The following is a 12924-nucleotide window of genomic DNA, read 5'->3' as shown; positions in this document are numbered from 1 at the left end:
CGCTGCAATATTTCTACCTATTATTTCTTTTTTTTTTTTTTTTTTTTTTCCAGCATTTTGCGCAAAAAAAAATTTTAAGACCAAATACGTCTTACGTCTCATTACTTGTTAGCTTTTCAATTTCTGTTTCGATTATATATACATATATTACATATGTAAGATATAAAAAAAATGATAGCTGTTTCAACAAAATAATTGGCAAAATTAACATTCAAATTGGCGATCTGCCCCTAAATTCCTCTCTTCTCACAGGTTCCAGAATTTTCTATCTTACATAACGTTTTAATGCAGATGCCTCTTGTCCAATCAAATTAATTGTAAACCAAAACTCTGAACTGAAACTTCCCCGACTCCCACCCTTCTTCCTCTGAAGTTCTATGATACTTCCGCCCTTTTTCCGCATAGCTCTCCTGCTGGCAATACACTTTTAAACCATGCTGCTGCTGCTGCTGCTTACTTACTTAAGATGACGTTCTAATTCAAAATGCAATTTAGGTATTCAAATATAATTAGGAAACATCTTGTCTGAAAAAGGATGATTTGATATGCGTGGCAAAAATAAAGATTGTGATTTTTCAAGATACGTTTTTTCAAGATTCCACTGTTTTCATCTACACATTTGGAATCATTACATATATACATATATTTATATACTTCTTGTGCGGCCGATTGCAACCAAAATAAGAGGTGCACGCCTAGTGGTCAAAATGCATATTTTCGTTGAAATATGATGCCTGAAATTTTTCGAGACTACAATACTTCCTTTTTACTTTGCACAAGGAAGTAAAAATGCAAATAGGTCATAATTTTTTAAATCGAATTCACAAAGGGGAATTAAAGAATAGACACAGAATCAAGATATAGAAGAAATAATAAATAAAATGTATCTTACAGAGAACAAAGGGATAAACAATGACATTCAAAGTTATAATGAAGTTAGCTTCATAAAAATATATTATTTCAAGGAAATGTGTGGTCTTCAAAATAATCAGATTAATTTGAATATCCACAGATTACCGTAGATTTGAACTGAAGAATATTCATAACACATCTACAATTCATAGCCCAACTTTCATAATTGCGGAACACATAACTACACAAAAATTACAATCAGTATTTTGAAATACACTTACAATACATTACTTTTTTAAAAAATACAACTTTAACACATTTTTAAAATACATGCTACATGAAAACATATCTCAAAATTGATATATTAAAAATTTCACCCTTCACTGTTACAGATTATTATTTATAATCATTAGTTAACACAATACTAATATTGTACTAATAAATAATGTAATGAGATATAACAATTTATGAAAAAACATATTATACATGCAACATGTATAAATTAATAAACTAGAAAAATTTACAATATGCTTGTTAGAGAAAAACAATTAAAATTTGGGGACAAGTTTAAAGATTTCTTCTATTGCCTGAAAGCTTGTGCTCTGAAAACAGTTATACAAATAAGCTCAAATTTAAACATAAGCAAAGTGTTTCTGTTATAATGGTTTTTCAGTTATTAATGATTTCTTAATATTAAACATGGGGAAAAATGTAGAAAAAGTAACTTACCACGCACTCCAGAAGGGCAACAACATTCTTATGCTGTAGTTTTGTAAGTTCCTGCAAAATAAATATTATACGTGTTTTATAACAATACTCAAATATCCTATTGTAAAGTCAACAAACTTGCAGAATAGTAAATACAGCATCATTAGAATTAAGAATTTCAGAGGAACATTTTAATTTTTTATTATTTCCACACCAGAAGCTTGAAGCTACAAAATCACTGCTTCAAAAAAATGCATTTTTAAACATTTGGCACATACCTGATTTTGAGAAATGAGTTAAAACTTTTATACCCATCTAATAGATTATGTCACTCTCTCTCACTTTGAACATAGCATAAAGTATTGAAAAACAGCACAGGATATGGATATAAATGAAAACTGGGAACAAGAAAAGTTTATGAGTTTGACATGCAGCAGAGGCATAGATAAGGGGGAGCAAAGGGTAAACATCTGTCCCCTGGTGCAGCATCCAGGAGGTGGCCAAATTGATGTCAAGAAATTTTAGAGTGAAATGTTTTCCATTCTTGGCAAACAGGAGGGGAGCACGAAATCCTCAGTTGTCCCCGGGCGCTAAAAACCCTAACTATGGCTCTGACATGCAGCCAATGAAACTAAGCATGTTTGCTAGCAACATGTACATGTTCGTATGCCACATAGCACATATGGAAATTTAAAAAAAAAAAAAAAAAATTGAAGAAATATAATTTAAATACATGAGTGAAAAAAATGAAAAGGGGGCATAAAAATCATATCTCTAGCAACATAATCAATGCTTACACCAATAAATAGGTGGAAGGTCTTTCAAAATATTTTATCAATAGCTGGAATTTACACTGGCATTTGTCCCCCAAAAGGTAAAATGGATGTAACTTGTGTGTCCGTTCATAGGAGGCATCGGTGGTCCACCTATTAGGTACCTCCATAATAAACAGGCACTGCTTCTTTCCTTAATAGTCAATGCCTATAAACTCCTAGAGGGAGCGGAAGGAAACACTGGTGCATGTAAAACAAGCATTAGTAAAAATAATACAACAGATTTAAAAGTATATATCCAGTTGAATTTCTATTTCTTATTTATGCAATTTTATTATTTAATTTGGTCATTAATTGGTCATTTTAACCATTATGTACTAGATATAGTCATTAAACAGTAACATCTCTAACATCCTGCTGCTTACCAGGCAGCATAATGATAAACTAGACTTTGCAAAATGACACTTGCTGGGCTACATGAACAATAAATACTGTGCTAGCACAATGTAATACAGTATAAAGTCCGAAATCCGGACTAGTCGGAACTTCGGCGACTCCGGATTTTTCCGGATATTAGATCATCAGTTTAAATATAGTAAGATGGCATGTAGAAATTATAAAATTAAAAATATGAAATCGTGATGTATGAAATAATGAAGTATTTATGATTTAAAGGGGATCGAAATTCACAAAAAAGCTTAATATTTACTTGTTTACCTTATTAAACATTTCTTTCAATGTAAGTTGTTTAAGTTGCTTCGTTTTTTGTGCTAATACTTTCTCTTTAATTCTGTAGACAGACACAATCTATTGTTCAGTTACATTGTTGAAGTCCTGTAACTGCTGTTTTTAGAATTCCAACTAACTTGTCAATCGAAATTGTCTCGTTTTCTGTAACTTCTCTATCACTTTCTTCACTATCGGTAGCGGTATTTTTTGGATCTAGAACGATACTACAGATTTCGCCATTCATTAATTGATTGATGATTGAGAAGCAATGTCATCACAATGAGAAACTTCTTTTATATCAACTGCATTTTTTACCGCTTCTCCACATCTTTACAAAATTCATTAATTAGAAAATTTCACCTTTGTTTTGCGGTATCCGAAAACCTTTAAAATTAGCGGCTATCATCATCGAATTTAGCTATCCTTCACTATACATATTTGGCTATGCATCATGAGCTTGGCGACTAACGACAAATTGTTCCGTTAAATTTTATCTTGCTTCTATCATGCACTGAAATAATTAATTAAGCTTGAATTTTATTAGTTTAGTTATTTATTATACTTATGTCTATTTCTTGCACATGCTTAAAGCTTATCAAAGTTCTGAATAAACAAATTCTCACATACACTTAGCCTTATTGAGGGCCGGCGCTAGATATCTTACCGCCTGATGCAGTCTCTGTGGGTCCTAAATTCTGCGGCCATACGAGCCCTGGCAGTGGTTCTGGGGTTAAGTGAATAAGAAATCAGCTATTCTTCATTCAAATAGCCCTAAATGTAATATTTGGGTCTATGAGTACCATCAACAAAATCTATTTTCAGCATATGGAAAGACATTTTTGGTAAATTTTCCCTCGTCAACATAAAAGGTTGCCATACTCCTTTATTATTCAATTACTAGCATAAAAAATATTTAGGCAACGCTACATGAGTCATTACTCAAGTTGTCATGCTTTGATAAAAATGAGGTGACGAAAGGAATATATAATAACTAATGATTCGCCAAGTTGGCGTCAGATCAACGATGTATCTATGTGGAATGTTTCGGTTTGAGATGTGTGCCAAGCAGGTACGCAACAACGGAGCCAAATTACTGATCGTACACATTTATGCTAAAATAATTGTTTCTTCAATAACAATATATTTTATTTAGCGTCGAAGTGATCGACGCTAAATGAAATTATAAGAATTAAAGAAATCGGGATTAAGAAATTAAGAATCGAGACTCTCCAGATATTTTATTATGCGTGAAGGGGGAAATCAAATGCGCATGCATAAAGCCTAAGAGAAAAACTTTGTTGGTGATTTTGAGGTCCAGATTTTAGATCATTCCGGATAATTGACGTCCGGATTTCGGATTTTGTACAGAATAATAAATATAATGTAACAAATGTATGAATAACAAAAGGCTATGTTATAGATGTTTTAAACTGCTATCATCAATATAGTGGATATTGATGCCGGCTGATGTACTGATGGGCACAGGTTCGAATCCTGGAGTTGGTATGGATGCTTATACATGTATAGTATCTGTCAGGCATGACAGCGCTTAAAGTACTGGCAAGTCAAAAGTCCTCTCGAGTGATTTGGTGATAGAGGATGCGAGATGGGAAAGTCTTGGATCCTCCTGCAGGAAATTCTCGATGAGGTAGAGCTACACATTTATATGTAAAAGTTAACTAATAACTCAAATAATTAGCATACTTCTGGTTTTAGAGAGTTAGAAAAAAATTTAGTTTAAATTTTACTAAAAAAATTTAATTTATTTTTAGCTTGCTTTGTTTTTAACTTTTATCTTGCTTTGTTCTAATTAAACTGTGTCTCCTGGTTTCCACATTAAATTGTTTTAAATTATTTTTAAAAATTTTTTTCCCCGCATCGCATAATCTTTTTTCTATTTTTGGGTTTTATTTTATTTTGTTGAAAATTTAAAGCAGCTTTAACACTTAATTTTAAATGTTTTTTAGTACCTCTTAATTTTTTTTCCCCTTTTTCTATGCTCTCTTTTTCTCTACATGTGATGGATTAGGTAGAGAGGTACAGCTGTAATGGAACTGGAGAGGTTTATTGTGTAGATATAATGATGAAACTTGCAGTCAAAGCCGTGGATAAGACATAATTTGTTGCGGAACAATTAATTCTTGAGACACATAATCTTATTTACACATACTCATACGCAATTTGCACTCCTCAACGTTTGGAACATTACATCTTAAGACAACGGGCAATAGGCAAACAATGGGTGATAGCTGCAGCATGTTAGCAGCAGCCAAGCAAGTGAGGAAAAGGGACTACCCATTCAGAAGAATTAAGGGAGAGTCAAAAGTTTTGAGCTTTTTATTAGGAAACTTTATCTGCGATTAGATAAAACATACCTCCATTGCACGGTTCACAAGATGGCATGATACATATTAATTCTGAAACGACGAGGTTTAGATTGATATGTTACAAACAGATACTATTTTTAAGGCAGAGAGGGAAAGTATTCAAATTAAAATGAGAAATGAAGGAGCTACGGTAAAATTATAGTTGTTTGCTTTCATATTTTATATCTTGCATATATATATGTAAAATATAAAATATGAAACAAAATTATAAAACTTAATTGAATAAATTGACAACAGACCTTTACATTACTAATTTTTAATTAAAGTAGAATCCCATCAAGGCGTTTGCGTTTTCCTTGCAGTATCTGCAGTGCTGGAAACTTTTGACCAATTGCTGGTCAGGACTGAAACAAAGTTTCCCCGCGTTTTATAAATCCGACAGCAGTTAATACCTACTGCTGTTTTGAGTAAACCACGTCTTTTGCTTCGCCTCCTTTCTCTATTGTTTAAAAAATGTAAGTGCGTATTTTAAAAATTTTGAGGAGGAGATCGCGCTTATTAGGGCTCTTTGAATAGCAATACATAAAATAATCCGCTATGATAGCAAAGAAATAATAGTGCACGCAAATTAACATACTGACGGCCACCAACAGTAAATTATAACTCTCTGCAATTTCCCCCAAATGTTTTTTGTTCGCTGCACATATACTAATAAAGATTAATAAAGATTCAGCATACATTAAAATTTAGTTACAAGAGATAAAACATTTTTCTTAATTAAACTAACCAGTATTTCTGGAAAACTGAAACATCTTTTAAAAAATACGTTAAAAAATAAATTTCTGAACAACATGCTAAATAATAAAGTTATTGAATATAAAAAAAAGGAACTTAGAAAATGTTATACTTCGGTTACCTATAGAACATCTTAACTGTGAAATTTAAAAGGCAGTATATATATATATCAAGAATAATGTTTGATGTGCTAACAAAAACATCAGTCTGAGCAAGGTATTAATATTAACAAAGGTTTTGCTTTTTATAGGAAAACGTAACATTTAAAGGCTTCTACTTTCGGAACTGCGCAGAACAAACTGTCAACAATATGGCGTCCTTCGGGGTCTACTTGTCAGGCGAGACCTTTAATGCGTCTTTCTTTATTTCATTCTGAAGCAACAATGCAAATACGATGTGTTTAACTACTTATAATTCGGAACTGCTCAGCAAAACCTTGACCTAAATTTCAAACAGTATTTAAAATTAAAATAAAAAAGGGGGAGAAGCACACTATTTATTTTTATTTATTTATTTACTTATTTTTAAAGTATTTTAACAAGAATTCAAAAACTGCTGTCTTACCTCATAGGTGCTGAGAACCAATGAGATAATTCTAGAGGAAAAACGTTATATCACAGGACCTAAGTAAGCGTTTAGTGTTGCATTCAAGGACAATACAAAAACTCAGGAATAAGCAGAATACGATAACTAAAAGCTGTCCAGTAACTACGTTAAACTTTGATGGAAGTAGTTGACGTAGCAATTTAACAATAGCAATGGCGCTACTAGCAATTATGTTACACATAAGGCTTTGCAGATTAAACGACTAATAAAAATTAACTGAAGATACACGAACATTTAATCTCATCAGAATTTTATAGCAAAATAAGCGACGTGCACTGACAACATTATTGTTCATTCCTTTAAAATTAAAAGAAAGCAAATTTAATTTCTTAATAAGCGAAAGGAAATAATTTTACACAGAACTTAGAAAAATTACATTTATATTTCAGTTACACGATGAAAAGACCAACAAAATGATGCAAATCAATCGAATCATGCTGAGAATTTCAGAATAAAATTACTGCATTTCAGACATAACAGAAACTATTTATTGATAATAGAAAATACACCAACTGATAGCTATGGTATGGTTCTAGCCTGAAAAATTAACAAATTAACACTGAGATCACGGATCACAAACAACACCTTCATCTAAACTCTGCTTTCGTTTCAATGCTGATGAAAGATTCAAATAAAAATAACGTAACGTGAATTCTGTACATGTATATATCATTTGTGATTAAAAGAATAATATTTTATCTTTAGTATGTTTATTTTAATATTCTCATATATACTTAGATACACAGAAAAGACAATCTTTAGACCCCCGACTAGTATTTTATCAAGCACTTTAGTAATGAATTTTTTTGAAATATTTTAGAAATTTCTCAAAAATGAAATCACTACTCAAATATTGTACATTAATCAATTACAGCGGAGTATTCTTATAATGACCGCCTCCTACATTATGCCTACCTTTAAAAGTGTCTAACATTTATGGGAAAATAAATAAATACATTATGGGAAATTACACGAAGGCATTTGCCTAAAGGTAAAGATGCCTTTGTGGATGACTTCCTAAAAGGAAATGATCGGTATTCTCATTACACATGGATAAACCTACCCATGAAGTCAATCCGTTCTTATCCATTCGTCCCCTAATGAGCCATAAGGAATAAACGTCGATATTTATAATAACAGTCCCCAAGTCAACTATTCCCTAACTCAGCCAAGATCATTTAGTTGAGTTAGATCATTTTAGACCAACAAAAATGCATAATTCCGCAGACAAACTACAATATTTTATACAAATATATTTTAAAATCTTACTGTAAAAACTCTTTTCATGGAAAACAGTAGCACTCATTTCCGAATTGCGTAATTCATCTTCTCTATGGGTGATGCAATTTATAACATGTGCCACATTCGGCAGCTACGGTATAGAAAATTTTCAATGATTCATCACATACGTACATTGAATCAAAAGTAGACTTTAACTGCCTTAAACATTACCAGATGCGGTGAAAGGAAATGAAAACATGTATATATAAAATTTATAAAGGTGATGAATCATTGAAAATTTTCTATACCGTAGCTGCCGAATGAGGCACATGTTATAAATTGCATCACCCATAGAGAAGATGAATTACGCAATTCGGAAATGAGTGCTACTGATACTGTTTAGGAAATAAATTATATATATATATATATATATATATATATAATTTATTTCCTAAACAGTATTGATTAATTGATTACATTATCTCCTAAGTTAAATTAAAGTAGAATTATTTTAAAAGAGTGAATCCATACTGGTAAGTTATATTTTGAAAGATGTTTTGAAGTAATTTGAAAGCAAAATGTTAAAAATGTTTTAACGGGGACTGGAGTTAAATCATCATGAAGAATAAAAATTCAACTGTAAAAGGAAAAATTAAAAACATGTAATCATTGTCATCGATCGGAAATTAATTGACTTTTCAAGGGGAACAAACCAACTCCCGTTCAATGAACAATAATTGATAAAAATACGTAAATACGGAAGTGTTTCGTCTTTACTCGAGTTATAAGTTAAAGCCAAACCGGCAATTCTAGTCAGGCCAAATATTTCCGCGAATAGAAGGGATAATGAACCAATGCTGATACTCAAAGAACTTATTCTTATGAAGCATTTTAGTCAATTCAATTTGGTGCAAAAAGCAATTACTGTAGAGAAATCCTAATTAACTCGAGTAACCGTCCCCGACACTTTCATGTTTATGCATTTGCGTTCTATATTATTTGTAAAAATTAAACATTGAAAATTGTCATTATGAAATCGAATTCAAAGTAAAGTTGAAATAAACATAGAAGATTACAAAATAAGATAAATAATGCAAACTTTGTAAAAACAAATCAAAGACAATATAAAAATAATATAAAAATAACATATAATAAGAACAGTGAATGTACATGAAGATATAAAGGCCAGAAAAGGTATTAAGTAACTTACATTCTTTCTAGCGGAGGAGTTGGCAAAGTGTTCTCTTCGTGTCTGACTCATAAGTGTAGGGTGTCCGAAAATTCTTAGCGGCAGTAGGGGCTTTGAATTATATCAGTCGGTAAGACTTGGGTGAAGAAATTTATGGTAGTGGGTGGGACTTGGAATTCTTGAGGGATGTATTTTGTGGAGTTCTTATCTGAGAGAGACCGTCTGTTAAGATTTTTTTAAAAATACTAGTGAATGGAAATTAATTAATTTCTGGCTAATTGTCGTGTCACAATGATTAAGAATTTAAGAAAGGAAAAAGGCATTTTCGCTATCCAAGAGCTAGTAGACAGTCTAAAGGCAGGAAATAGGCCCATTTTTTTAGTAACAGTATATGTCTGAAGACAATTAGCTTTTTACAATATATACAATTGAGTAATTACACTATATACAAATCTTTCAACTGACAGTCATCCAACTTATACCGCCTTCTCAGGTTTAGGAATAAATTATCATATCCCTATCAGTTAAATGATTTAGAGTGAGTATTTAACGCCTGATATAAATTATTTAGTGTGAAAACTAGTTACTATATATATATACATATATATTTGCAGTTTCATAAATACTAAAAAATTAATCTCCGATTAAGATGTTTCAATAAACGTAAATAAAAATGTCTGAAGACGTTAAAGAGAGAGAAAGAAGCATGCTTAGCTCTGCTATAGAACATGCTTTAGCTTGTAAAATCAAGCAAGCATACTTTAGTCGACATTAGTGTTTTTGAAACAAAAAATAAAATTTATAATTCAAGTTTTATTTTTAAACCTTCGCATATAATATTTGCTTTGGATATCTTAAAACATTATTTACGTAATGTAACCCCACGGCTCAATGAGCGCTAACTAGCGGCCGCCGGGCAAAACACCGGCCAAAAAAGACAAGGCCTGTCAGTCGATGTGCTGGAATCATGGACTGCCCCGAAATCTATTTCGTAATTTAAATGTGTAATTCTAACGTCCGTAAGTATAATGTTTCACTTTTCTTTTTAATTATGTTTTCTTCATTAAAGACAATTAAAAGCCCAGGCGAGTCTTTTGTTTATGGTTACGGTAGTTTGGTTATAGTAAGGTAGTTCAGAAAATTCAGTATAAGATAACTTTATAACATGCCCCTACTTTATTCCCTATTTATCTTAGCAATTAATTTTAAATTTAAAGGTATCATACTTTACCTCACTAAAGTACTTTTCTAAACTCTAACAGCCTTCCTTGACCATTGTAAATTCATAATACAAATCGATAATCGCCATCTCCGATAGACACTTCTTCTAAGATAACCACCTCCAAAAGACCAAAATCCACCTGGAATTTACGGCTGGTCGTCTCACATAGGGCTCGTTGATTAATAATGAGAAAATCAATTCACTGGTAGACTGAAAAGTTTCCAAGTTTCAGGACTCGTCATTAGATCTTTTTTCCTCCCTTCTCCCAAACAATTTTTATATATTTTTGTTGGCAACACTCTTACATGAATTAACAGCAATTTTCAGATCTGTCAAACCACTTGGTTTTACCAAATATTTAAGTAAAATTAATTTCGTACACGTTTGCAGCTACTGGGTGAAATCGATGGTAGAGAAGTTACCACATTTTTCACTCGCAAGAAACTAATACCTTATGGTAAAAACAGAAATTAGATCCAAATTTCATGCTGCTCTTGGAGAATTTCTCATTTGCATTTCTTACCGCAAATTCTTAGATTTGAAAATTTAAGCGCAGCTTCACCCATAGAGCACATAAACCATGTTCAGGTCATCCAGCAACAGCTATCACACCAGAAACTGTAGGTAAAGTCCAAAACACAGTTTTCGCTGATCGCCAAATAGAAGTACGTGAAACCAGAAACTGTGGGCATCCGGTATAAGCAAGTAGCTCAATTGAACATAAAAAAGAGCACTCTTCAAAGCTTTTCACTCCAGACAGAGCAAAAAATTAGTCTCGAATATGAATCTTTTGCTCAGTTTCGAGTCTGAATCTCAGCCAAACGTTTGGAAGTTTTTAAAGGGAAATCCCTAAGGTTTCAAAAAACGATTTTTTATGATGGATGAAATTTTGTTTCATTACTATCCATCAGATATGAAACTACATTCAAAATAGGACATGGAAGACAAAAGTTGGTTTTCAACTAGGCAAAGACAAAAAAAAAAAAAAAAAAAAAGATGGCGTAAGTTTTTTGAAATGTCAAAGGGACTTATTGAACTTACACATCTTTGAACGAAAACATTATTAGACTCTTATGGAGCAACCGTAAGCAGAATTTGGGAAAAGCAAGCAGAAATGGTCAAGAAAAAGGTATTATTTCACTATCATTAAATAATACAGGGTGATCAGCGAATAAGCCCTGATTTCAAAATTAAATATCTCTACAACAAAGATAGATAGAATGATGCGGTAAACTGTACGTTTATTAGCAAAACTGTAAAAATGGTGTACAAAAGTTTAGAAAGTTTAGTTACTAAAGTCGTTAACAGATGGCGCTCTAATCGCAATGACCTATCAATAGCCTTTAAAAATGGGCTTCGAATTCGAAAGTGATCAGTACGACTCTTGGCTAGTGAAAAAAGGTTAGCGTACAAAGTAAAATAATGTATTCCATTGAACAACATGTTTTTTTGGTTCTGGAATTTCACCAATTAGAACACAGTCCTACGGCAACACGTCGCAATTTTCAAAACCGATCCAGTTGGACCCGATGCGAAACCTATTCGCATGCTCTTCGCGAAATTCGAACGGGCTGGCAGCGTGGCTGATGATCGAAAGGGAAATGTTGGGTCTAGGCACTGTAGTCACTCCTGAAAATGCAGCCAAAGTTTCTGGAATTGTTCAGTAAAATCCTAGGAAAAGAATCCGACGGATTGTATCAGAGACAGGTTTGAAGTACACAAGCACGCAAAAAAATATTAAAAAATAGCCTACGGCTGTTTCCATACAAAATCCAAAGTCATCGGGCCCCATACCCATGAAAGCTGTGCAACAAAGGGTTGACTTTGCGAATCAGATTCCAACAATGGTCAACAACGACAGATTTCATGTGAGCTGCATCTGGTTCACAGATGAGGCACATTTTCATTTGAATGGAATCGTTAATAAAAAAACCTGGAGATTTTTGGGTTCCGAAAATCCTCATTTGTGTGAAGGAAAAGCACTGGATTCGCCTAAAGTTGCATGGGCTGCGGTATGCGCCAGAAGCATTATCGGACCCTTTTTCGTAAGAGAAACGATAACTACTGAAAGTCACGTTACAATTTTGGAACAATTTGTCAGCACTCAACTAGCGTTGGAGGATCGACCAGGTATCGACTGGTTCATGCAAGATGGGGCTCGACCACATCGAACAGATAAAGGTTTTCGCTTTCTTCGTGAATACTTTGGGAAGAGTAATTGCGTTAGATTATCCGCAATTTACTGACACAGAAATAGCTTGACCTCCATATTCTCCCGATCTGAGTCCTTGTCACTTCTTTCTGTGGGGCGCATTAAAAGACACTGTCTATCGAAACAATCCCGCTACTCTAGATGAGCTTGAATCGTTGATTGGTGTTGCATGTGATTCCATTAACGTTGAGACATTGCAAGACGTGAAGTCAAATTTCATTGTTCGTTTACGCCACCTCATTGTTTCGAACGATGACCATTTTTTAAAAATTGTATTTTGATTGAAAGGC

General features: G+C 32.8%; 1 protein-coding gene across 3 annotated transcripts in view; it reads right to left on the bottom strand.

Moving 5' to 3' along the window:
* Atg1 (serine/threonine-protein kinase unc-51-like protein Atg1) overlaps positions 1-12924 on the bottom strand; it is a 279303-nt gene that overhangs the window by 141170 nt on the left and 125209 nt on the right. For all 3 annotated transcript variants that reach the window (XM_085823741.1, XM_085823743.1, XM_085823742.1), the window contains exon 3: positions 1582-1632. In XM_085823741.1, coding sequence (XP_085679867.1) covers positions 1582-1632 — 51 coding nt within the window. The remainder of the gene's footprint in view (positions 1-1581; positions 1633-12924) is intronic.

Source organism: Stegodyphus dumicola, chromosome 9, assembly GCF_044657685.1.
Source record: "Stegodyphus dumicola isolate Sdum_Otavi_A_Nest chromosome 9, ASM4465768v1".
NCBI lineage: Eukaryota > Metazoa > Arthropoda > Arachnida > Araneae > Eresidae > Stegodyphus > Stegodyphus dumicola.
This window is presented reverse-complemented; position numbering and strand designations above follow the sequence as displayed.